Source organism: Aethalodelphis obliquidens, unplaced genomic scaffold, assembly GCF_003676395.1.
Source record: "Aethalodelphis obliquidens isolate GAN/ISIS:26980383/991018 unplaced genomic scaffold, ASM367639v1 scaffold5, whole genome shotgun sequence".
Lineage (NCBI taxonomy): Eukaryota > Metazoa > Chordata > Mammalia > Artiodactyla > Delphinidae > Aethalodelphis > Aethalodelphis obliquidens.
This window is the reverse complement of record NW_020837949.1, coordinates 27,913,496-27,941,098: the sequence shown is the minus strand read 5'-3', so window position 1 is coordinate 27,941,098 and position 27,603 is coordinate 27,913,496. Positions and strand designations below refer to the sequence as shown.

The window sequence follows — 27,603 nt, the reverse complement described above, 5'->3', positions numbered from 1 at the left end:
TAAAAATGTACACATACGAAAATAATAATTCAAATGAAAATGTGCTTTTTTTTAAAAAAAGAAACTTACCCACTGACTACCAAACTGGATCATGCCATGGGGGGGAAATGAAAAGATGATGAAGGAGAACATAAGGGAAAAATAAAGAAATGATGAAAAGGTAATTACCATGGGAAAAGATGCAATAAAACATCAACTTAAACAAATAATCTAAGAAAAAGAGATCCATTTCACCCAATCACCACTCTCAACAAAAATAAATCATGGGGTAAAATAAACTGTATTTCTGAGTATAGAATCAAACAAAATAGAAATCAAATTGAAACAACAGGGTATTTATTGAAGAAAAGCAAAGCCCGATCTTTAAGTACATTTCTACTTGATCTTTAAAAGAAATGGAAACTTTTGTGTCAATAAAATATTTCATGCACTATTTTCTGTGGCCTGTTTTTTGTATGCAAACTCTGGATACTCTATATTTGTATAAACAAAGTAAGTAGCTTTCTAGTTTTCTCATTTGCTTGTGAAAAGCAAGGTTTATGTAAATACACAACACCTAAGCCGTTAAAAGGTATATCTGAAATTCAATGGCCACTTGTAAAATTTTGGGCAGTCTTTATATTAAAAAGAAGAAATTGACAAGAGCAAAGGATAAAGGGGCATTCCATTATTATAGTAAAGATCAAACACTTACTTGTATGGGGGAACGTGGTCTTTTTAATCTAGTCAAGTGAGAGACTTCTAGAAACAGCATCCTCCTCCACCAGGGCACCCAGTGGTGCATTTCCACATGGGACATTCAGTCTCCACTTACCTCCTGTCCTCCATCCAGGGCACAGAGTTTGGTGCTTTGCTTTTTGGCATCAACTAATACATTAAACATTGTACACACAGAGGCTGGGATGCGCAAGTCAGTTGTTTTGCTTGCCTTTTGCAGCTTGAGTTCGAATGCAGTTCTTGTTCTATTCATTAAAACATGAATTCAGAGTAAAAACTTCTGACATATGTCCCACCTGTTTTGTAAAAGTGAAATCACAACTACAAGATGCTAATTTAAAACATGCAAATATGGGGTGTGGCATTGCCTGGGAGCTAGGAGGTAGGATGCTCTTCTTTTCAGGTGTCTCGTATGAAAGATCAGACTGTGGTATTTTATATTAAACATAGCTTTTGCAGTCGCTCAGACAATATTTCTACCCAAATGAAGCTATTTGTTACATCTAGTGTGCACTTTTCATGGAAAAACTTCATAGTTGCGCTTAACTGTCTGAATGAATATCCAAGTAGAAAAATCACCTGCTTCTCTATGTTAAAGCAGAACAAATCCTCTGTGTGAGTGTTCACCACATCAAAAAAAGGACAAGTCTAGAAAACACTAAAACACCATCATCAGTGTGCAATGGAGAATGTGTAATTCTTTTATGCCATTTAGTTTCTCTTTCAAATACCTGAAGTTGCATTTAGGTTTTTTAAAGAAACTGCATAACAGGTAGTTTGGAAATGGTTTTGCTAAAGTATCCAAAGAATATCCATAGATTTGATACATCAGAATCACAGATGACGAACATGAATTTTTTTAAACATTAAATAATCTAATTCATGGCCTTGCTTTACAAAGCCATTAAACATTATTCTAAAGACAGGATTTTTCTTGCTTTAAAGAATTCAGGATTATTAATTGCTCCAACCAGAATTTGTTATTCCCGTATGCTGCCCTCATTGTTCTTGCACATATTGTGAACAAGGGCGATGGGGAAAACAATGCTAATTAGGATGCAATACTGATTTTGTAAAAAGTATTAAAGAAAAGGAAAGCACATGTGGAAGAATCCAAAGCCTCATAACTTATTTCTGGTTAAGTTCTGAAAGAATGTAAATAGATACTCGGAATTCATCCGATGTGGATAGAGAATGCCAGAAAAACAGAACAATTGATGGCAATGATCACCCATGGGGTTTGCCATGTCATTTCACAGCACACAGACACAGTAAGTAATGCATAAAGTACTTAACAGATCTCCTCCATATGTCTCAGGAAGTATTGCTTTGGGAATTTAAAGCACAGTATTCCCAGAGGATAATAAGCACAACAGAAAGGATTAATACGGTACGGGTGCTATTGATGAGGGTAATGGTTAGGAGACCCGAGAAAAAGTAGCAGGCCAATTTTATCAATTACATGGGTCCCCAGAATTCAGGTCAAAGGACCTCATGTCCTTGAAATTTCGGAAAAGTGGTACATGTTGAAACCTTCCTTGTGACAATTATATAGAAGAGACTTGGTGAAAAGTGGTATTTTGGGGGTTGGCAGAGTAAGCAGCAACTTGAAAATACACGTCTACCTTTTGACACAGGCCTCTATCATATCACTGGCCATTAGTTTAAGTCTTTGCTCTAAGTGATGGGCAAATTCTTGTTCTGGCCAGTGAAGATCAAATATAAACATTTGCAGTGCATCAAGTTTCCAAAAAAGGTCTTCTGATGTTGCTGAGCCATTGCTAGAAGAAAAGGGAAAAATGAAGAACATTGTAAACTTCCACTGTTAGCTGCGTCACCAATACATTGTTTCTTCTTTTCTATCACTTGCCATCAAAACACTGTTTCTTCTTTTCTGTATCACTTGCCATCAGTGAAAAAATACTACGTAACCCCCCTAGTGATCAATACTTTTCTTTGTTCAACCTTCTAATTTTCCCCTTTCGCTTCTTCTTAATGAATAAGGCAAGGAGAACAAAATGGAAATATAGTAGTAGGGTTTCATTAAAAAGGGGTAAAATGAATAATGATTCTTTACTAAGGAAATCAAATTATATACATAGGAACAAACATCTTAAATCGTTCTTTACCAATCTCTAGGATAAAGATAAAATACACATTTCCTCCTAGATATTCAGAAAAGTATGTTTTATGCAAGAAAATTCATATAACAGCAACTAGCAGCTTTATTTAACTCATGCATATGTGCCTCTGTCATCATGATGACAGACATGATGATGGCTTCTGTTTATCTGTAGGTATGTAGCCTTCAGGGCCTTAAATTTCTCAGTTACAGGTAAAGGTGAAACAGGTACTGGGAATGAAGTAACAGGCTGGGTAGGGAAGCAAACCTTACTTTTACTTTGAAATGCTTTGTGCCTTTTCTCGTTCATTATCAAACCTAACTTAGTACCAGGTATGGTCTAACAGAGAAAAGATATTCAAGGTGCTCTCAAGTTGGAGCACCATCATATATTTCAGGTCCTTCCACCTATCTAACCATGGAGCCAAGGTCTGCTATGCATTCACTACTATGGTAAAGTTACTCTAGGGACCATATTTTCACACCATGCGAGAAGGTAATTTGTGTCAGAGTATATCATATTTGAGTAAAGGATAATATTATTACTTTTCATTAAGCAAGTATACAGCCTAATAGGAAAATAGATGATTTGAAAATAAAATATTCCTATGTATACTGAAACTTAATTGTAAAAGAGAACAAAAGAAAAAGAAAAAAACAAAAACTGCTGTATGATTCATTTCTGCTTAGCTTTCCAAAATTTTAACATACACTAACCTAAAATTTATATTTTAGGCTTGTAAAAGAAAAATATTAAAATAAAATAAACTAACTTATCACAAGGGCATGGTAGAAAAATTTTATAAAAAAGTCTTTTAAATAACCACATTGTTTAGCTAAATATATCTTAATTAGCCAAGCGTAAAAACAATCACCTCCTGCTCTGGCTAATTAAAAGCTTATTTCTGCCCTGCAGCGCCCAGCATCTTCGCTCCATCACCAATCTACTGTGCTTTCCTCCTCCCATTTTGCCAGTAATTCCTCATGATCTCCTCGTCTAGCCAAGATGTCCTCAGAGTTAAATTCTCAAGGGAACGATCACAGCAAAGCAGTGAACACTACCCATAGCACTTCCCTCACTTAATATCTCCAAACCTTAATATTCAGTGCCCCAAATGTATCATTAAACAAAAGAACCAGACAACCATGCTGACATTGCTGCAAAAAATGTTTGAGAAAACACTATAGTCAATTTTCCATTTTGCCATTTATATAATAAAAAATAAGAGAAAAAAGTCCTGAAGCAAAATCCTCCTGTACATCTGTAGTGTACAATTTAGTAGATAGAGGAACTATGTTTTAAGAGCTATTGAATATAATTGTCAAAGAAGCAAATCTACTTCTTATAATATTCTAATTTGGAGAAATATAAGTAACAGCACAACAAAACAACAGCAACAAAAGCCACCATCAAAACAAACCCCCAAATAGTAAAGGTAGAATTCTATTAAAAATGGACTTTCTCATCGTATGTGACAATTAAATCTTTATAGAGAAGATGGATATATGTTTTTTCTGTTCTTCGATGTTATGGTGAGATTCTGAATGACACATGTGCTTAACTGGGAATGTAATTAAGATAACAAGAGTTTGTTATAATCAAATAGATGAAAAAATGTAAATAGGTTTTCTCTCAAGCCGGCACGTATAACCCACAATTTATTCAGAGCTTTTTCATTTTAAAATTATTTCTAATCAGTGACCTATCCCTAAAAGTATTAGTAACAGATTAAAGAATTCAAATGTGAAAAATGGAGTCTGAGATAATTTTCTCAAAATGCCAGCAGTAAACTTACCTGACTGGCATTCACTTCTAGAGCGAAAAAACCCAGAATGAAGATTTTATATACAGCGAGAGATTTGGAGGAGCACCTCTTAAGGTGATTTATACATGAGTATGTAGAGATGTATCTTCAGACTCATGGCTAGTTTGGTATTATTTCTCTTTACTTTATCAGTAGTTGTATTTTTAACTCCTTATATATGTGAAATGGGATTTTTTTTCTTGTTATTTAATGCTTTATAAGAAAAGTTTAAAAAAACTTTGCAATGACATCAGAACATTATCAGTAATTCTGGCCACCGTGACACAAAGCCTAGTGTTGAAAACCTTGGCAGGTAAAGATAATGGTAACTAACTTGTAAAACGTAATTTTTTATTTGCCCAGAATGATGAAAGTAGAAGCACTTTATTTACAGAGTCACAATTTGTTATAAAGACAGGACATTCCTGTCCTGAGACAGGTTATTTTTAAAAAGGGGCTCCTAATAATGAGATTTAGGGCTCACATATATCTCAAAGCTAATAGAGTAATTACAAAAAACCCCCACTAAATTTCACAAGGCAGTGCCCAAAATAGTGTTCTTCATTAAAATCAAGGATGTTAAACAGATGGGAAATGAGGAAGAAGAGTTAAATTAGAAAACCATGTAAAGAAGTACAAAAAAAAATCATAAACTTAGAAAGGTTCACTACACTTCCTAGATAACTGAGGACACACAGACACCACTTGTAAAGCCCAAAGCATTTGCTTGTAAGAAAAAGATTCACATGTAACCTAATATCTTAATAATTATTATGAGTATAGTGTTGATGTTTAATTTGGAGAAAAACTGCCAAACTATTTTGCAAGTTATCATTCTCTTCCTTGGTCTTTGCTTCTCTCTCTTTTTTCTGATTATATGCAGATTAGACTGGGAATAGATTTGACATGTGGTGATGGGATAGGTTTTGGATGTCGGACAACTTTTTAATCAATATATTCTCTGGAAGCAAAATATATTAATAATCGGAGTGAGAGCTTTGGAGTCAAGCAAACCTGGGTCCAAATCTTGTCTTTGTCATTTGCTTACTGTGAGACACTCGTAAGTTTTGCCTTTTGACTTCTTTGTGACTTAGTTTCCTTAACTGTAAAATAGGGAAAGTGACATTTACCTCACAGGGTTGTTACAAAGCTTAACCGAGATAAAGAATTTGGCACTTTATATAACAAATTCTCTATAAATGGTAGCTGATTTTCTTCTTATAATTATTATTCTTTCTAGCTGACTTCATGAGAGACCTTGTGCAAAGCATGGGCTGTTATTGAGTTCATTTGATTGCTGTGAGGCTCATACTTTTGACAACCATACAGTTATGAGTAATAATGATGATTGACGATACTGTAATAATAATTATAGTAATAACAATCATAATGTAGAATAGGAGTGGTTATCATCTATCGAGGCCCTATGCTGTGCCAGGCACTTTTCAGTTTTTTAAAAAATTCTCACAAAAAACGTCTTTAAGTTAGGTGTCATAACCATTTTAGAGTTGAGGAAACTGAGGCAAAGTAAGACTTAACAATGAATAAGCTGGGATCTAAATGTGGGGCTGATCGATTTCAAAGCCCATGTCCTTTTCACTTTAATGACTCTTGGTTACTGAATCTGCAATAGGTAGGCTCAGCAAAATGTGGAGTTAATAAATATGGTTTGTAATGATATAAAGATTACTTAGGGCTCCCCTGGTGGCGCAGTGGTTGAGAGTCCGCCTGCTGATGCAGGGGACATGGGTTCGTGCCCCGGTCCGGGAAGATCCCACATGCTGCGGAGCGGCTGGGCCCGTGAGCCATGGCTGCTGAGCCTGCGCGTCCGGAGCCTGTGCTCCGCAACGGGAGAGGCCACAACAGTGAGAGGCCCACGTACCGCAAAAAAAAAAAAAAGATTACTTAAAAATAACAAGGTGCGTCAAATGATATATGAAAGGACAAAAGAAGAACTTGTTGGTACTGAGAAACAAAGGACAACCCATTCTCTGGAGCCTGCATTATTATTTCTTTAAAGGTGAGACTAAGATTAAAGCAGAAAAAGATTATGTTCTTGAAACTGTTCTTACAAGGGTTTTTCTACATATACAAGATAAATCAAGTGGCAGTAACGAAGCTGGAGCCAACTAAGGATCCTGGAGATACATACCAACCGTTAACCACACTGCTTGTCTGAATATGGAGAACTCTGGTTATACCACTTAGACTAGAGTCTACAACCTGGGTCACAAAATGACCCTTGCCCCACAGATTACATATGAACGACATCAAACCAGTGAGTTTTTTTTTAAAAAAATCTATATTATTTATCATTGATATGCTAAGCTTAGCTTAATAGCTTCAAAAACTCAAAACAAATAAAATCAAACATAGTATTCCTCAACCAATGATAAATGCCATGCAATCTAAACACATCTGCACAGAATACAGCCCAGGCCATGCACCAGCTAACACAGCACCAGGAAATAAGTGAGGGATACACACGTGGACTCATATAAAGAAGCCATCCACGAAGGAGTAGAAAAGCTAGGAATCTGTGGAAGATTAAGAGGCAGACTTGGAACTTTTGGAAGAGCTACATTGGGAAGACTGTTGGCGATATTCCTGTAAAGAAACAAACAACGTGGGAAGGGACCACCATAAGCAATAACTACAGATGGCCACGTGTAAAGTCATAAGGTCAGCATAGAAGAGACAGGGGCTCTGTGGACACTAGGCAAGATACCTACTTGACAGGCTGCCATGTCTCTTGCTCAAAACCTCTGTGAATTGACTGGGCGATGGAGGACTCCATGAGATCCACGTAGCGGACAACCAAGGGCACAAAGATTTCTTGCAAGTGTTTATGAAATTTTCCATTACACAGAAGTGCTGAAATAGTCAAGCAGAAACAGTGTTTGTCAGAGGGATAACATCAGGCATTTGGAAAATATGGACGAAAAACTTTTCTGGAAAGAGTCTGACACAGAACCAATAAAATACAGAGGTCTGGCCCCTCACATTGGATATCGTGTCATGAAAATTGATCAAGAAGTACAATTGACCTCCTATATATGGCTGTCAAAACCACAGATAGATTATATCTCTATAAAATGTTCCTGCCAGGTGGTATGGTTTTATTTTCTAAGAGGTTTAGCACACAAGGCATCTGCCCACTTGCTGGAGATTCAAGGGAGCTGCCGAATTCCCTGAAGGTCTTGACACGTGTAAATACAGCAATTAAACAGAGTTAGAATACCTGCGGTATGCTGTGTATCACAGAAGAGCTAAACCTGTTCAATTCTGAGAGATAAGTTTGATTGCTTCTAAGAGATACACTAGTTTAATTCAGCAGGAGGGTGACTGTGGCCTTGCGAATGTCTATTCTGCTTCATGAACTTTTCAGTTATTTGTGGATTTTCTTCTTAGGCATTTACTTTTTCACGTGGGTATTAAAAAAGTCAGCATATCACATGCATTTTTTAGTTGTCCGTTAGTCTTCACTGAATTATGATATAGGACATCCAACCTGAAGCCGTTGCAGACGTCTAAGAATTTGCACTACTGGGACAGGACTGCTGGACAAGATGCACTTACCTCCACTAAAAGATGGCTGCTTTCTATGCACAGGTCATAGTTTTATTAGAACACAGGTCAGTGCTGTAGACTGAATGTGTCTCTCCCAAATTCATATGTTGAAATCCTAACTCCCAGTATGATGGTATTAGGAGATGGGATCTTTGGGAGATGATCAGGTCTTGGGCAGAGCCCTCAAGAACAGGATTAGGATCCTTATCAAAGAGACCCCAGAAACATTCCCTTGACCCTTTCACCCTTGAAGATACAGTGAGAAGACAGCTGTCTGTGAGCCAGGAAATCTAGCTCTCCCCAGACACTGAATCTGCTAGTGCTTTGCGTACCGCAAAAAAAAAAACAACAAAAAAAAACAACTCAGTTACAACATGAAAAAGTGAAAAGGTTACCAAAACGATTATATTCAATGAACTGAAAAGTAAACTAAACTCAGGGAACATGATTCCTCCAGCTCTGCTCTTTCTCAAGATTATTTTGAATATTTGGGGTCTTTCTGCAATTTCACTCCTGTGTATATATATCCAAAAAAACAAGCACACTAATTCAAAAAGATACATGCACCCCAATGTTCATAGCAGCATTATTTACAATTGCCAAGATAGGAAGCAACCTAAGTGTCCATCAACAGATGAATGGAGAAAGAAGATGTGGTATACGTATACAATGGAATACTACTCAGCCATTAAAAAAAGAAAGAAAAGAAATTTTACCATCTGCAGTAACATGGATGGACTTGGAAGGCATTATGCTAAGTGAGATAAGTCAGACAGAGAAAGACAAATACTGTATAATATCACTTATATGTGGAATATAAAAAATATAATAAACCAGTGAATAAAACAAAAAAGAGCCAGTGGGAAGGGGGAAGGGGACTAAGGGGTATAAACTATTAGGTATAAAATAAGCTCCAAGGATATACTGTACAACACAGGGAATATAGCCAATATTTTATAAATGGAGTATAACCTTTCACAAATTGTGAATCACTATATTGTACACCTGTAACTTATATATTATACATCAACTATATTTCAATAAAAAAGTGAACACTGTGAAAATATTCAATGCGCTTATAATACGCATTGAAAGCTGGATAATTTTACATTGCTATACAGCTAGACTGTGTGCCTAAGCCTTCATTTATATGGCTTACTAATAAAAAGTATAAAGAACCTTAGGCTCTGCACCTTGATAGGTACTGTTAAATATTGTCATTATTTTTAAGTACATCAAAGCCAAAACATATGCTAATGTTAACAAATCATTACCTCCGAAAATAAGCATTCTACCTGATCAGTTCAGATGCTACTTTATTATACATTTAGAGATTAGGTATGCTGGCTATTAAGCCGTACTTACTTTCTTAAGATGAAGAAGCACATAAGGAGAATCACTCTCAGTTATTATTAAATGTTATAATGATTCTAAGACTAAGTAGCAGTTGACTCAAATGTATTTCTAGCAAGAGCTCTCTTATGTAACAAATTATATCTACAAATGAGCACTCTACCTCATCAATTCAAATGCTACTTTACTGTACATTTAGAGATTAGATATGTTGGCTATGAAGTCATACTTAGTTCGTTAAAATGAAGCACATAAGGAGAATCACACTCAGTTATTATTAAATGTTATAATGATTCTAAGATTAAGTAGCAGTTGACTGGAATGTATTTCTAGCAAGAGCTCTCTTTTTTGATATCCTTGATAAGCACCGAATTCATTATCTTGTTAAATAAGCCTACTTCTCTTCTCTTATTCTCACCCTAGGAGTGAAAATAGGGATTGTCCACCTGATCATTATACCAGCAACCTGGAAGTTGCACCAGAGGTCTCTCCTTCACTTCCTACCTCCAATCAGTAGTCAAAACCTGCATATTTTATATCTTTATTATCTTTCTAACACTTCTCATCCCTCTCTTCATCACCACTGATGTTGTCCTAGTTCCAGCCTTCTCATCTCCTGCCTGGGCTAATGCAATAATCTCCTAACTGGTCTTAGACTCCTAATTTTCCTTCTGCCCATTCATCTTCTTAAAATCTCAAGCAGAGGGGCTTGCTAAAATGTAAAACAAATAATGTACCTCCCAACGATTATAATTCTTTAATGGATCCTCAAGAAAAACTTCAAAAGCCTTAGCATGGAATGAAAGCCATCTATGAGATGTCTTTTTTTTTTTTTTTTAAAGATTTATTTATTATTTATTTATTTATTTTTGGTTGCATCGGGTCAGTTGCGGCATGCGGGATCTTCATTGAGGCATGCAGGATCTTTCGTTGCGGCGTGCAGGTTTTCTCTTCTCTAGTTGTGGCACACAGGCTCCAGGGCGCGTGGGCTCTGTAGTTGTGGTGTGTGGGTTCCAGAGCGTGTGGGCTCCGTAGTTTGCAGCACGCAGGCTCTAGCTGAGGCGCGCGAGCTCAGTAGTTGTGGCGCGCAGGCTTAGTTGCCCCGTAGCATGTGGGATCTTAGTTCCCTGACCAGGGATCAAACCCACGTCCCCTGAATTGTAAGGTGGATTCTTTACCACTGGACCACCAGGGAAGTCCCTATGAGGTGTCTTAATATGACTTCTCTGGCTCTTTTCGTTTGCCTGACCCCCCTACTTCCTGTGGTCCAGACATAATGATTTTCACGTTTCAGTTCAAGTATACACTTTCCCCTCCAAGTCTTCCTTGAAATGCTTCATTCTGCTGTCCCTTTCCCTGATTACTGGTTTCCCATGTTTACTCTCCACCCTGCACAGGTTTCTACTGTAGTCCATGTCATACTTCTGTACTCACTGACATATCTCTTTCTTCCTATGAGAGTGCAAGGTCCTTGGAGAAGGGACCATGTCTGTATTCTTAGTATCCAACAAAGTCCCTGGCTCAGAGCAAGTGTTCAAACGTTTGTTGAATGAATGACTACCTGTATACACTATTAAGATTACTACATAGTTACTACATTATTATTCTATATAAGAACGTCTGAGGCCTGTGTAGCTCTTCATGTTTTCTATAAAATACATAGTACTAAATATTTTTATGAGAAATTCTATTTTTAGACCCATACGTCCAAGATCATGCTGCTAAAAGTTCTACTGGATATGAATGTTGTCTATTTTATGTCTCTTATTTTATTACTATTATTATTCTTTCGGCCATGCCGGGTTTCGTGGCTCGTGGGATCTTAGTTCCCTGACCAGGGATCAAACCAGGGTCCCGTCAGTGAAAGCCCGGAATCCTAACCACTGGAACACCAGGGAATTCTATGTCTCTTATTTTAATGAATGTACCAAAGGGAGGATTTTCTCTGTTCAGTCATGACTTGATAGCAAACTATTACATCCTGCAGAATGAGGAGAAAATGGAGAGTTCCTGTATTTCCTAAGAATGGTCACAAATATTGAATTCTGGCCAAAAGTTTGCTTACGTTTCAGCAGAGTTTTCCTTTTCATTAAAGTAAATCCAATTATAAACCCATGTTCAAAAGTTTTAGAAAACTGGCAATTGGTAGTATTTCTTTGGTAATCAGGTTCAGGAAAGGCGAGGAAGAATGGAGGGAGAGATGGGATGGAGGGGAGAAAGAGGAAGAGGAAAAATGAGAAGAAATGAAGAGAAAATACACACAGAAAGGGAAAGAAAGAAAAGGGAGAATCCGGTTTCAAAAGGCAAGACTCCTGGAATACAGATGACACTATACTTGTGTATGTAAATGCATGCTCCTTTTCTCAGTTGTCCATATGCCAGTTTGCACCCCATTCCTATCAGACACTGTCAAAAGCCATCGTAATATGTAACCCCAGGCATCAGAATGAGTGCTTCTATCTTCTCCATATGGTTTAATAAGGACAGATTAGGATTTGGGGCTGCCACCTGTCCAAATCAAGCCTTTACAAGGCTAAAAGCTCACTGGAAGAGGCCAGTTCTCAATGTGGCCTCATCCAAGAACGCTTCTGACATTATACCAGAGGTGTGGAAGTAGAAAGAACTGCTCAGAAGGAGTCTCAAATAGTGGTTACGAGAACATAAGTGGAGGATTAGCATCTAGTTGGTGGATAAAAATATTTTTTTCCAAAAGATTCTATTCTATATCTCCAAATATCACCTTGTCAGAAAATAGGGAAGCATCAATGACATCAAGCCCAACAGTACAATCAGAAATGGCAAAGAGAAAGCAAAAGGCTTAAATAAAAGGTAAACTAGGGGGGCAGATGTGCCCAGTTATTTTGAGCATCCCAATAATTAATGAATTAGTGTTGATTCTTTACAGGCCCAGAAGAGTCTTACATTTACAAAAGTACTTGTCATAGGCTTTTAATAGTAAGATTTCAACACAGAATTTAAACTACAATCCAATTAATAACGATTACTGAGACAATAACCACTGGATAAATTAAGGATAAGCAGATAAAAGAGTTCACATACTGTGTTTAGGGTAAAAATACGCTGTTGACTCCTGAGACCATATAATCCAATTTTATATCTGCATTCCTCCTTCTAATTAGTCAGCATTAGTGGATTACTAGGAAGAATGAAACTCCCCCCTAAAATTCTAATTCTAATTAGGCATTTCAGAAGGGAATGAGTAATTTATGACCAGCAAAAAACCACAAAAAATACCCAACCACACAAACCACAATAAAAACAATAGATTTTGCCAGAAAACAACAATTATTCAAGGGACTACAAACTGTACCAATCCTTAACAATGCAAGCACCATGGACTAAGATATAAAATTAATAGATCACTCTCTATGTTGACAAATACATATAATGGGATCCCCATCACAGGAAATATGACTATGGGCTTCAGGAGAAAAGCCTGGAGGACTGCAGCCTAGAACAGCAGTATGTAAAAAGAAAACACATACACACAAACCAAACCAAACTTCCTCCCCACTCAGATCTAGGAATAGCGCCCAGCCAAGAAGTTGGCACATTAGGCAGGCACTCAATAAATATCTGTTTATTGAATAATCCACCCCCTAAAGGAAACTCTGAGAGCATCCTGCTGAGGTTTAAGTAAAATAGAAAACTCTTCAGTATTTATTCTCCTTTTAACTAAAAATTTGATAAGCAATTTTACACAGTTTGGTAATATTTAATTTATACTATACTGGAATGATAACCTCCTAAATCCACACCCAACTCTTCCTTTCCTCTCAGGGCCCTTGTTAAAAAATACCTATCTATCTACCTATCTATCTATCTACCTACCTATCTATCTATCTATCTAGAGATAGGAGGTAACAAGGAATGAGAGCACTGATGTTATAATGTTTATTATTTTGGGGGCAACAAATCCAAATCAAACAAAACCAGTTTAAAACTATAATTAAAAATGTCATAGCACAGAGTACACATAAATGAATTACAGTTTTACAATCTGTTGCATTATAGTTAGTACTGCATATATGCCCATATCCTCCACTAGATTATATGCTTTTCAAGGGCAGGAATTGTTTTTTACCCATGTATCTGTAGGGGACTGGGATTTGGTAAATTGTAGGCATTCAGCCCCCGTTTCTTGCAGAATTAATTCAGGAAAACATCAATATAAACGTTAAGCAAGGTTTAGGGCAAAAATAAGCAAAGTCTCGTGGTCTAGCAATTCTCATGCTGGATTTTATGAGACTAGTATTAAAGCCAAATGGAAAAGTCTGAAATTTTACTCCAGTTACATACAACCTTCTGATCTTTGGGGTTATGTCCCACAATACCGTCCCGGTAATGGAAACAACTGAGTACGGCTGTAACATGATCAATAGCCCTCAAGTGTGGGGTTCCTGACGTTCGTGGCCTTCAAGAGTTAAAGATGTTTCTACAAATCTATAGTGAAGAACACTGTTAGAGCATTTTAGGTTATTTTCTCTGAGGCACTAATTTCTAAGAAAATATACAGATTAAAAATTTAAAATGTCTACATGTAGTAAAAAGATACTAGAGCAGTACTGCAGCATTCCATTTAAGAAAAAGCTAGTGACTCCTTGCTTTTTCATTTCTTTTACTATATTAGTCAGTAAAACAAGTTCTGACACACAATTTTGAATTCAATCAGCTCTTGGGATTGGTGTTAAATACATTTTTGAGTTTTAGTGGTCATTTCATCATTTGTAAAAGAGCTATAAAACTAACCTGGCACACAGCTCTGCTATAATCTAGAAGTCATATCCTTTCTGCATTATTCCTAGTCGATGTATATACAGATATAACTGTAAACACCAATTTGTGAATTTCAGATGTACAGCTCATTTAAGCTCTTGAGGTAGAATGACACGCAGGTGCCAGCCCTCCATATTTCAAAGCCTGAAAATTAACCTAATATGCAATATGGTGACCTAACTGTTCTTCATTTCAAAGAAATCTAAAAAATAATCTCTGATACAGCTGAAGTGTGAGAATAACCACCAGGATTTCCACCTCTTCATTTCTTAATGAGTTTTTTGATAATGAGAGGTGACTCTGCCAGTCACTCTGGGCTCTATTATGGCTAATTTGACTCCACTTCACTCTCCTTGTTAATTATTAACACTAGCCTTTTTATCCTCATGAGACCACATTCCAATTTTTCTTTTCTCCATTTTTATGAGCCCATCTTTATGAAGGTGAAAGTCTTGGAGGATAGGTTTTCACTTAGTGTAGAGCCTGAACATTTATTATTCGTTTAGGTAGAGACGCTGTGACATTGATTATATAAGCACGGGTGTTCTTAAGGATGGCTTTAATGTGCTAGCAATGTGAAAAGGCTGTTAATTAAAGAAGAAGCACCGTGGTATTTTTCAGCTGGGAATCAGTTCCCAACAGAATGGTCATTTGCCACTTGCTAGCATATCCACAGATTAAAAGGTGACTAGCTCCAAGAGTCTGTCTTTTGGTAGTACTGAAAGAGATGATTTGTGCCATTTGCAGATGGCTTTCATTTGTCAGAAGCAGTCACTTGCCATACGGATTATCGACAGGACAGGACAATTGTGGAAAACGGCACGCAAGGGTAGAATCTATTTGTACCAGCTTCATAGTCATTCAGGATCATTCAACTATCATGCTAATTGCTTCATTATGCAAACATTTATTTTCCCTAATTTTAATACATCTGTTTTTCAAAACTGTTTCCTGAGATACCATTTAAATTGATTACCCATCTAATTAAGACTTGAGTTGTGGGGAGTGGATCAGGATGTATGGAGGAAGGATGGAGAGGTAAGCAGGACTTCAGTCTTTTTTGGACAGAAATGAGGGAGCCGGAGTTTGTTGTCTTCATCAGTCCTTCTCTGGGAGTCAATGGGTGAGCCTGTGAGGGGCGGGAGACTGGGGACAGTTGCTACAATTGTGGTGCAGCTGGTACTCTTCCCTCGAGGAAAACCACATTTCATCTCCAAGGATCCTTGAGGCTAAGATTTTCCCTAATCACGCCCAACTGTAAGGAAACACACCTACCCCAGACACAGTTCTTTTTTCCCTTCTTAAAATAGCAACCGAATTCACTGTCTTGAACCTCTTTCCTCCTCTAATTAGTTCAGTCCCTGGAAATCTCATCATGGATGTTTTATAAGGTACATGCTAAGACAATACTTTATCTCGTCCCTTCTGCACCCTTTAACCAACCTGCTTCCTTTGCCCCCATAATTCAAGGCCCTTATAAACACTTTATGAGGTAAAAATAAAAGTTCAAGGAATCTCCTATCTTCTTTAAAACTATGATCTTATTTTATAAATGCCCCCAGAATCTGCATTTGCGCCTGTAGACTGAGGTGGGCTGGAGACTAAGTGATCAGGCTGCAACTTGCCGCTGCCTTGGTTTCCTACCCGCAAGCCCCAGCCCAGGCACCTCGCCTCCTAGGGGTTTAGTTTGTTCATCTGGAAAATGAAGACGTTTGTCTAAGATCCTCTCCGCTCCCCTAAAGATAAACACTTATTTTTAAATATCAAAGCATAAATATTTTAACAAAATAAAGATGGTAAACATCCAGCAGGAACATCTAAATTATTCATTAAAAAAAAAAGCCCAAAACAACTCAGCTATAAAGCTTTCAAGGCACAAATAAAGCACAGATTCTAACTAATATTTCTGTTAGAGACGTGTCAGTAATTTTTATTTTGGAAAAGCAGACATAAGTATGTGACATTATTAGTAATAAATCACAACCACTTAAAATCTCTATATAATTAGTGGTATGCCACGTGTGGGGTAATAGTAAGCACTGTTATCCAGCAAATTATCTCCCTTAACAAGATTGGACATTTTGGAGCAATCTGTTCCTATTTTACCCCTGGCTAGTTGAGGTTTAAATTAATTAGAATTTGGACTATACCTCTAGTTGGGTCAATATGGTAAAAACTGTCAGGCCATGGCCAGTGATGTAAGAATCTTTCTTTCTTTGGGAGGTGGTGGTAAAGGACAGAAGTTTTATGTTTTCCTATAAGCTTTCCAAAAGGACAATTTGGGGGCAGCTATAGGTTGACATTTAACATTTGAATTGAATTCACTAAATCACCATCTGAATATTTCAGGAATTTAATGAAACAAACATAATTATTAACAATATTCTTCATTATTATCAAGGGTGATATTAATAGCAAAAAAAAAATATGTCTTACCAACTACTGAGATATTACTAAGTGGTCTTGGCTTTGGATGGTAACTTGTGAGTTTGAGTTGAAAGTTACTGCATTCTATTTCAATTACCCAGACCACACTGTTCTCCCAGTACCAAAAGGAAATTACAGCACTGGGGAACTTTTCTATTTACCTCACTACATAGAGGAGCTGTTTTTCTCTGAAATAATTGATGTTTTCTAAAATATGTTAATCACTGCAAAATCAAAGCCTAGATCTAGACTTCCCCCCCCCAAATTGATAACATTCAAAAGAAATCATTAATCAATGCTTTTGTGTGATTGAGTAATGTATACCCAAATGACATAACACAATACTTTATGCATTTAGTAGTAGCCAATATTATAAAAATGGTTTAAAACAGGAGAGGAATGTGATATTCTTTTGAATTAAATATTTGGCTAAAAATCACATTTCTGTTATACTCTTTTTAGTGTTCTTTTTGATATGACTCATAAAATTACACTTGAATGTAAGAGCTCTTCTTAAAAATAAATTTTAAAAGATGTTAATTCATTGGCATTATAGTAGAGGTTCCCCAATTTCTAAGAAATCTACAGCATATTTATTTTCCTTATAAATAAATTCTAATATATTGAATAAGTTAAATGATTCAACATCTTTACTACTTCACTGAGAATATTAATAAATACTTTCATCTTTGAACAAACCCCCAAATAAATCTAAATATGGTCAATTCTTGAGTTTTCATGCAAGTGGAAAAGAGCAATGTTAGAAATAATCCTATGTTTATTTATTCTCATTTAGGGACTAAATGTATAATATTGTACATGTATTTATTTTTGGCAGCAAGTTTATTGATATATATTTGTCATAAGAAAATATTAAACCTCGCTTGTAATTTCTTAGCAGAAAATAAAATGATGATAAGAGACTGGGAAAGAAGAAGGTCATTTGAGGTCTGCTAGCTGGCAGGAGGGAACCAAACTGGAATGTAAAAGTTGTCTGAGGACAATTTGCAGAATAAACGATTCACAGACGGATAACTGTGGGTATAGCAACTCCTGAGAGAAGACGTTGTTGAATCTGAACTAGGAATTGTAGCTTAGTTCTTTGGCTTTTTAATAAGGCCTTTTGGAAATGAAATTGGATAAGAGAATGAATAAGATGGCTAAAAAAAATCAAGACTGAAATTGTAACTGATTAATATCTATAATATTTATTTAGCATTCATTATACATGAGCTATTACCTTCTTTAATCCTCACCGCCAATGACACTGTAGGTACTATTATTTCTTTCTTTTATAGATGAAGAACCTAAAGTTTACCAAGGTTAAGCTATCGTCAAAGGTCAAGTAGTGAGCAGCAGAGACAGATGTGAATCTGTCTGGCACCAAAGCCCATGTTATTAATTAGCATAATATGATGCCTCTCTCTCTTATGTAATTAGTATAACATGTTATTAATTAGTATAACAAAGGTTCTTACCCTGGTGTCCCAAATCCAGATGTCCACGGGCAGTCCAATATTACACACAATTTCTTATCTATGTAGCTGTTTTTTCCCAGTAAAACAGTTGTAGTTTTATCATAGACTCAAAGGGATGAATAACCAAAGGAAGGTAAGAAATGATAGACTAGGGTGATGAACAAAATCAAGAGAGTCATTTTTAAAAAAACAAAGACAAATGTCAAAAAAAAAGATTTAAATTTAAACCTGGAAATACAGAGTAGTGATATCCTGGAAAGAGAGAAGCAAAGAGATCTGGAGTTTTAAAAGACAGCAAGTGTGAACTGTATCACCAGTGTGACTAAGCTCCTGGGAGAGAGGGCAGCCGTGGGCCGCAGGAAGACAGGGCAGAAGGCAGGCAGCTCTCCTTGGGGCCTGGGTTACCCAGGTAACGTTGTGGGCACCGTGTACTTCTTAGCATCACACTCCAGAGCAATATTGAAAAGCGGAGTGAGACCTTCTTAGAGGAAGGTGATAAAAATGGTGATGGGCATGAAAACGCTATCACATGAGAAAGAGTTAAATAACTGGGAATAATAGCTGGGAGAAGAACTTATGAAACAAAAGAAGGCCATTCCATGGATCCGGCAGAACAAGTCAGAACCAGAGGTTAGAAAGAGGCAGAGTTCAACCTGGTTTATACTGAGAGTAGTGTGATACAATAGGGAATTAGTGACCCCAAGACCACTGCAAGTGTTGAAGCAAAAGGCTGTCAGTAGAAACCAAACCTGAGTTGAAGGGAAACTTCAAAAAGAATCATCAGAGGAAAGGCCCACAGGAATCTGTAGGCTAAGAAATGCCTCCAAAAATCCTGACTGAAAACTATGTTTATACTGGCTGCTAGAAGACCATGTACCAGAATAATTATAAAAGTTATTACTGCATTGGAAAAAAATATCGCAACAGAGAACCTTTACATTCTCTTCAATTTCTAAATACTGAGAGAGCAAGCAATACCGCAGGGCAATATTCCTATCATCTGTAGAACCGAACCTCTTCAGGCAAACAATATTAGCACAGTGTGTATTAGTAGAAGCCTTAACATGGCATGATGTCTAGAATAATAAGTTTCTAAGGTGTCTTTCAGAGATCTTAAATTCTCAGGTACTTTAGAAATGTTAACCTTTGAAGATTTTCTGATTCACAGGTACACTGAGAAGGTACCTATGTTGTCAGTGCCTGATGAAGCAGGAGGGTAGAATGAGAGCAATTTTAGAGGCCAGTGGAGCAATGTGAGAGTGCTGCTGGTCTCGCCCAGACCCGGGCCGGATATACTGGGGGAGACTGAGCAAATGTTAACGTTACCCGTGTTGATTCTTGTTGGGTGACCGCTAGAGCTCCTTAAATCCAGACTCACACACACAAAGTTCTCCCCTCCTCCCCATTTCTACCCTAAAGAAAATGCAAGTGCTTACCGTCATTTCTGAGGAAATTATTAAGCAGCTGGAAAAGAGGAAAACTGTCCCAGGAGTCTTGTGGTTGTGCTTCCAGTGCAGTATCCATATCCACTGTGAATAAAGCCCAAAATTTCTCTGCATGCTCTGCCAATAAATCAGGCCACCAGGCAAACGCCTGTAAACAAATAAAGAAATAATGTAAACATACATTACCTGTTAGAAACACACACAAATACTGTAAAAATATGTCATTAAAAGTGAAACTGTAGGACACTATTGTAGAGTATGATACCAAATGTTTTAATATTTCTAGTCACAGAAAAAAGAATTGGAAATAAATATGCCAAATAGTAGTTATGTATAAATTATGAGATACAAGGAATTTTTGTTTTATGTATTTTTCAAATGTTCTAAATCAAAAATGTGTTTTAAAAAATAAAGCAATGAATGTCATTTTACATTTTAATTCTACACTAGATTTCATATTTTATTTATCAATGCCAAATTTGTTTACTATTTAAATACACGTATCTACAAAATTATTTCCCATTTAAAAAAGACTACATTTTATTTGTTGTATTTTTTTATGAATCTAAGGTCTAAAGCTAAAACACACTTTCATAGAGAGGGATTTCCTGACCCTCCAGTGTAAATTATGTCCTCCTAGATAGTCTCTCTGATACCAAGTATTTCCATTTCACAAGACTTAGTACTGTATCTATGACCACACATATAAATATTTTAATGTCTGCCTCTTAAATTAGACTGTAAACCCCACAGGGGCAAGGCTGTGTTATGTCCTGTTTATTACTTTATACTCCGCTGGGCATTTTTTAATGCCTTTTAGGTAGTAACAATAATCACTTAAAAAAAATCTCTGCTGTTTAGATGGGTGAAAAGAGTATTTACTTTTTAGGAGGTTCTCAAAAATAATGTGGCCTGCCCATGTAACCTGGCAGCAGGCCCACCAGCCAGCCTGCCTATGGATCCTACCAACCAGACCACCCGGAATATCTGGCTGGGCTGACTGGTGAAGGCTTTCCCTGCTGAAGTCAGTCTATAAAGAAAGGAAGAAGAGACAGTTTCTTCAAATGCACAACACCAAGGTAAGATTACCAGATCATGAAGAATCTAGAAATAGGACACCAAACAAAAGAACAAAATAAAGCTCCCATAGACAATCCCAAAGAAATGGAGATCTATAAATGGCCTAAAAACGTTCAAAAATTCTTTTAAAGAAGTTCAGTGAGCTACAAGAGAACACAGACAGACAACTAAATGAAATCAGGAAAATAATATATGAAAAAAATGAGAAGTTCAACAAAGAGAACCATAAAATGAACCAAATAAATATTCTGGAGCTGAAGAACACAATAACCAAAAACTTTAAAGGACAGCTTCAACAGTAGACTTGATCAAGTGGAAGAAAGAATCTATGAACTTGAAAACAAGTAATTTGAAATTATCTAGTCAGAGGAACAAAAAGAAAGAATGAAAAGGAGTGAAGAAAAGCCTATGAGGTTTGTGGTACATCTTCAAGTGAACCAATTTGATATGTCTTATCAAATACATATTTCTGGAGTTCCAGAAAGAGAAGGGAAAGAGAAAGGGTCAGGAAATTTATTTAAAGAAATAATGGCTGAAAACTTTCCAAATCTGAAAGAAATGGACATACAGATTGATGAAGCCCAAAAGATCCCAAATGGGTTGACCAAAAGAGGTCCACTCTGAGACACATTATAACTAAAATGTCAAAAATTAAAGACAGAGAGAGGATTTTGAAAGCAGCAAGAGAAAAGTGACTCATCATATACAAGAATAAGGCTATTAGCAGATTTCTCAGTAGAAACCTTAGAGGCTTCGAGGGAGTGGTAAGATATATTCAAATAGCTAAAGAAAAAACTGCCAACCAAGAATACTATACACAGCAAAACTGTCCTTTAAAAATGAAGGCAAGATAAAGACTTTCCCAGACAAACTAAAACTGAGGAACTTTGTCACCACTAGACCTGCCTTACAAAAAGTGTGAAAGAAAATTCAAGTTGAAACAAAAGGATGCTAAATGCAACACAAATGTATAAGAAAGTATAAATCTCACTGGTAAAGGTAAATATGTAGACAAACAATACTGTAATGCTGTAATGGTGGTGCATAAATAACTTTTAACGCTAGTATAAAATCTAAAAGAGAAAAGTAGTAATAATAACTATAACCACAAAAATTTGTTACTGGATATATAGTACAGAAGAGGTAAAATTTGACATGAATAACATATAAAGTATGTGTAGGAAGTCCAAGTGCAGGATTTTGTATATGATTGGAGTTATAGGTTTAAAATAGATGGTTAAAAGCTCTGAAGTCCAGTTGAGAGGTCAGCTTTACCTATTAGTAATTAATTTAAATGTAAATGGATTAAAATCTGCAATCAAAAGACACAGAGTGGCTGAATGGGTAAAACAACAAGATAAAACTATATGCTTGCTATCTATGAGAAACTCATTTTAGATTTAAGGATACACATAGGCTGAAAGTGAAGGGGTAGAAAAAGATATTCCATGCAAATGATAACCAAAAGTGAGCAGGGGTGTCTATACTTATATCAAACAAACTACAGTATATGTTAAAAACTGCCAAAAGAAATAAAGAAGGTTATTACATAATGGGAAAGGGTCAATTCACCAGGAAGCTAGGACAATTATAAATATATAAGCATCCAAACATCAGAGCACCTAAACATGTAATCCAAACATTGACTCTGTAGGGAGAAATAGATGGCAACACAATTACAATACGAGACTTCAATACTGTACTTTGAATAATGGAGAGATCACCCAGACAGGAAGTTAGGAAACAGCAGACCTGAACACCACCGAATGGGCCTAACAGACACATACATACATTCCATACAACAGCAGGAGACTATACATTCTTCTCAAGAACTCATGAAACATTCTCTTGGAAAGATCACATGCTAGGTCACAAAAACAGTTTTACAAATTTAAGAAGATTGAAACCATCCCCAGTATCTTTTCCAACAACAGTAGAAAAAAGCTTGAAATGAATAACAAAAGGAAAAGAGAAAAAACATAGAGACTAAACAAGATACTCTTGAACAAACAACAGATCAAAGATGAAAGCAAAAAGAAAGTAGAAAATATCTTGAAACAAACAAAAAACATAACATACCAAAACTTATGGGATGCAGTGAAAGCAGTACTAAGAAGGAAGTTTATAGCAATGAACACATACATTAAAAAATTTTTTAAAATCTCAGATAAACAATATAACTTTACACCTCAAAGAACCAGAAAAAGAAGAACTAAGCTCAAAGTTAGAAAAAGAAAGGAATAATAAAGGTTAGAGTATAAATAAGTGAAACAGAAAATAGAAAAACAATAGAAAAAATCAAGGAAACTAAGAGCTGTTTTTTAGAAAAGATGACAAAACTTTAGTTAGATTAAAAAGAAAAAAAACAAAGACTCAAATAAATAAAATCATTTAAATGGAAGGGAGACATTTCAACTGATGCCACAGGAAAGAAAAAAGAATCATAAGAGACTAGAATGAACAACTATACATCAACAAATTAGACAACCTAGAAGAAAAGGATAAATTCCTAGAAATATATAATCTATCAAGACTGAATCAAGAAGAAACAGAAAACTTGAACAAACCAAAAACAAGTAAGGAATTTGAATCAGTAATCAACAACCTCCAAAGAAGAAAAGCCTAGGAACAGATAGCACTACAGGTTAATTCTATCAAACGTTTAAAGAAGAATTAAAACCAAGTCTTCTTAAACTCTTTCAAATAATAGAAGGGGGAACATTTCTTCTTTTTGCGGTACATGGGCCTCTCACTGCCGTGGCCTCTCCCGTTGCGGAGCATAGGCTCCGGACATGCAGGCTCAGCGGCCATGGCTCACGGGCCTAGCTGCTCTGCGGCATGTGGGATCTTCCCGGACCGGGGCACGAACCCGTGTCCCCTGCATCAGCAGGTGGACTCTCAACCACTGCGCCACCAGGGAAGCCCAAGGGGGAACATTTCTAAACTCATTTTATGAGGAGAGTATCACCCTGATATCTAAGGCAGAAAAAGACACCACACGCAAAGAAAAATATAGGCCAATATCCTTGATAAACATGGATGTGAAAATTATCAACAAAATATTGCACATCAATTTCAACAGCATATTAAAAGGACCAGACACTGTGACCAAGTGGGATTTACCCCTGGGATGTAAAGTTGGTTCAACACACACAAATCAGTCAATGTGATACACCAAATTAACAGAGAGAAGGATAAAAATCACATGATCGATCATCTCAGTAGATGCAGAAAAAACATTTGACAGAATTCAACATCCTTTTAGGATAAAAATTCTTACAAATTAGGTATAGAAGGCACTTACCTCAACACAACAAAGGCCATATGTCAGAAGCTCACAGCTAACATCATATTCAGTGGTGAAAAACTGAAAACTTTCCCTTTAAAATCCAGAATATAGCAAAGATGCCCACTCTCATCACTTTTTTTTCAACACGGTAATGGAAATCCTTGCCAGAGCAATCAGGCAAGAAAAGGAAATAAATGGTATGCAAAGTGGAAGGGTAAAATTATCTTTGCAGATAATGTGATCTTGTACGTAGAAAAACCTAAATACTCTATAAAAATTGTTGGAACTAATGGACAAATTCAGCAAAGATGCAGGATATAAAATCAACATACAAAAATCAATTGCATTTCTACACACAAACAATCTGAAAAAGAAATTAAGAAACAATCTCATTTACAATAGTATTAGAAAGCGTAAAAATTCTTAGAAGTAAACTTAACCAAACAGGTGAAAGTCCTGTAAACTGTAAGTATAAAACACTGATGAAAGAAATTAAAGTAGTCACAAATAAATGGAAAGATATCTGGTGTCATGGATTGGAAGAATTCATATTGTTAAAATGTCCATACTACCCAAAACAATCTTACAGATTCAACACAAACCCTATCAAAATTCCATTGAACTTTTTTTTATAGGAATAGAAAAAATAATCCTAAAACTCATATGGAACCACAAAAGATCCCAGATAGCTAAAGTGTTCTTAAGAAGAACAAAGCTGAAGGCATCACACTTTCCGATATCAAAATATGTATATTACTAAGCTGTGGTAATTAAATCAATCTGGCACTGGCAGCAAAACAGACACCTAGATTAATGAAGCAGAATAGTGATTCCAGAAATAAACCCACACATATATGGTCAACTAATCTTCAACAAGGGTGACAAGAATATACAACGAGGAAGGGACAGTCCCTTCAATAAACGGTGCTGGGAAAAGTGGATATCCACAAGCAAAAGAATTAAACTGGACCCTTGTTTTACACCATATACAAAAATCAACTCAAAACGCATTAAATACTTAAACTTAAGACATGAAACTGTGAAATTCCTGGAAGAAAATAGAGAGAAAGCTTCTTAACTTTGCCTTGGCAACGATTTCTTAGATATGACACCAAAAGCACAGACAACATAAGCAAAAACAGGCAAATCATCAAACTAAAAAGCTAATGCACAGTAAAGAAAACAATCAACAAAGGAATGGGAGAAAATATTTGTGAGCCATATACTGGATAAAGGGTTAGTATCCAAAATATATAATACACTCCTAAAACTCAAAGCAAAAAAAGAAATAACCTGATTAAAAGGTGGACATGTGACCAAACAGACATTTCTCCAAAGAAGACTAACAAATGGCCAACAGGTATATGAAAAGGTCCTCAACATCACTAATCATCATTTGATTTTCAAATGCAAATCAAAACCACAATGAGATATCACCTCACACCTGTTAGAATGGCTATTATTAGCAAAAACAAAACGAAAGGTAAGTTTTGTTGAGGATGTAGAGGAGAGAACCCTTGTACACTGTTGGTAGGAATGTAAATTGGTGCAGTCACTAGGGAAAACACTTGAAGGTTCCTCAAAAAATTAAAAATAGAACTATCATATGACCCATCAATCCCACTTCTGGGTATATATCTTAAGGGATTGAAATAAGGATCTCAAAGAGATACATATTCTACCATGGTCAATGCAGTATTAGTCACAATAGCTAAGACACAGAAGCAACCTAAATGTCCACAAATGAATGAATAGAAAATAAAATATGATATTTATATACAATGGGATATTTTTCAGCCTTATAAAAGAAGGAGATCATGCCATTTGCGGCAACATGGTTGAACCTGGAGGATATTAAGTATAATAAGCCAGACACAGAAGGACAAATACTGTATGATCCCACTTATATGAGGAATCTAAAATAGTTAATTTCATAGGAGCAGAGAGTAGAATGGCTGGGGAAAGAGGGAAAAAGGGAGGTATTAGTGAAAGGGTACAAAGATTCAGTTATAGAAGATGAACACACCCTAGAGGTCTACGTACAGCGCAGTGCCTTTGGTTAACAACACTGTATTGTATGCTTAACATTTTGCTTAGAGGGTATATCTTATGTTAAGTGTTCTTATCACACTCACAAAAAAATAATGTGGACTTCTCTGGCTATTGTATCTCAGTTTTGTTTTAATTTGCATTTGTCTAATTTTGAATGAGTTTAACATTTTACATATGTTTTAGGGCTCTCTTTATACTGTTTTTAGTGAAACGTCTCTCAGGTCTTTTCCCCCTTATTTTCATTTAACTTTTGATATGTGTTACAATTTTGTAACCAAATAACTACAAAGCACACAAATTTCTGTGATACAGATGTTCTTGTTATTCTTCCAATTAAAAGTAACTTTTAATAAATGTTTAATCATACTAGATACTCAGAGAAGTCCATATTCACTTTCAAGAACTTTCTAAGAACATGTGAGATTTGTGGTCGCAAAACTCCATTCAATTCCCTCCAGTATAAATTAGATTATAACAAAAAGAGTCAAACCACAAACCAAAAAAAGGTGGATTATAAAATACTGACACATTGAGTATTTTCTTAAAAACTTCGGTCACAATAATAATGTTCAATATGTTTATAAAAAACATTACCGTGTAACTAATTAGCAGACGGAAACTGAAGAAAACACTGGCTAAAAAAAAAAGTGGTGTAGTACAAATCACAGACTACAGAGGTAGGAACATTTTTAATGGTTGGCTCAAAGCATATAACTTCAACTTTGCTGTATAAACATGTGAATGTGAAAACCTGCTGGAAGTGGTATGTTCTATGTAAACTATGAGCTATTGCTCTTTGAAAATATTATATTTGAATAATTTTTGTTTAAATTTCTACTAGAATGGTTATATGACAATAATATAAAAGGAAAAAAATAAAATAGCATACACAATTTCATTGCATATACCTTGCTCCTGTCTTTTAGAGCTGTGTTGGTGACATAGATAAGAAGAATCTGAGATTCCTCCCTCTGAGTAGAGCAGGATAGAAATGCTACTGAAAATGCAGCACTGCAAAGAGAGACATTTTCAAAGTCTCACTTCCAGTTCACAACCAATACCTTTGCGAAAGGTTAAAATTAAGACAATAACAGCCACATTAGGTCAAGATTGTATCAAGACTCTGAGAAAAATTTCCAAAGCTCTTTTTAAAGTTTACTTGGAAGACAGAGTCGCAGTGGGGAATGGAACACGATGGAAGATAATTTTCTTTAAAATAACAGCTTCAGGTCGGCAAGACTTTGCTATCAACTGGAAATTTTCATTATGTTTTGCCGAAGTATATATTTATGTTTCAAACTGTATCTCTGATGATGTTATTCCTAATGAACGTAAGCCAATCTGTGACGAATGCGTATTGTTCTAATGATGACCAGAGAAAGCTTTAAGGAACCACTGTCCTTGAAAACGAAAAGCAAGGGTTGCAGGCTGTTACCTTGAGAACACAGGGTCAGTTCTCCCACCTGTC

The 27,603-nt window shown here is 36.1% G+C and overlaps 1 protein-coding gene across 9 annotated transcripts in view; it reads right to left on the bottom strand.

Annotated features, from left to right (window-relative positions):
• CADPS2 (calcium dependent secretion activator 2) overlaps window positions 1-27,603 on the bottom strand; it is a 483,666-nt gene that overhangs the window by 63,102 nt on the left and 392,961 nt on the right. For 6 of the 9 annotated variants that reach the window (XM_027102072.1, XM_027102066.1, XM_027102065.1 and 3 more), the window contains 5 exons: window positions 19,706-19,862; window positions 7,377-7,518; window positions 2,343-2,498; window positions 815-962; window positions 70-84 (listed from right to left, as the gene is read on the bottom strand). In XM_027102072.1, coding sequence (XP_026957873.1) covers window positions 70-84; window positions 815-962; window positions 2,343-2,498; window positions 7,377-7,518; window positions 19,706-19,862 — 618 coding nt within the window. The remainder of the gene's footprint in view (window positions 1-69; window positions 85-814; window positions 963-2,342; window positions 2,499-7,376; window positions 7,519-19,705; window positions 19,863-27,603) is intronic. The other 3 variants (XM_027102067.1, XM_027102071.1, XM_027102073.1) reach the window with 1 other exon arrangement.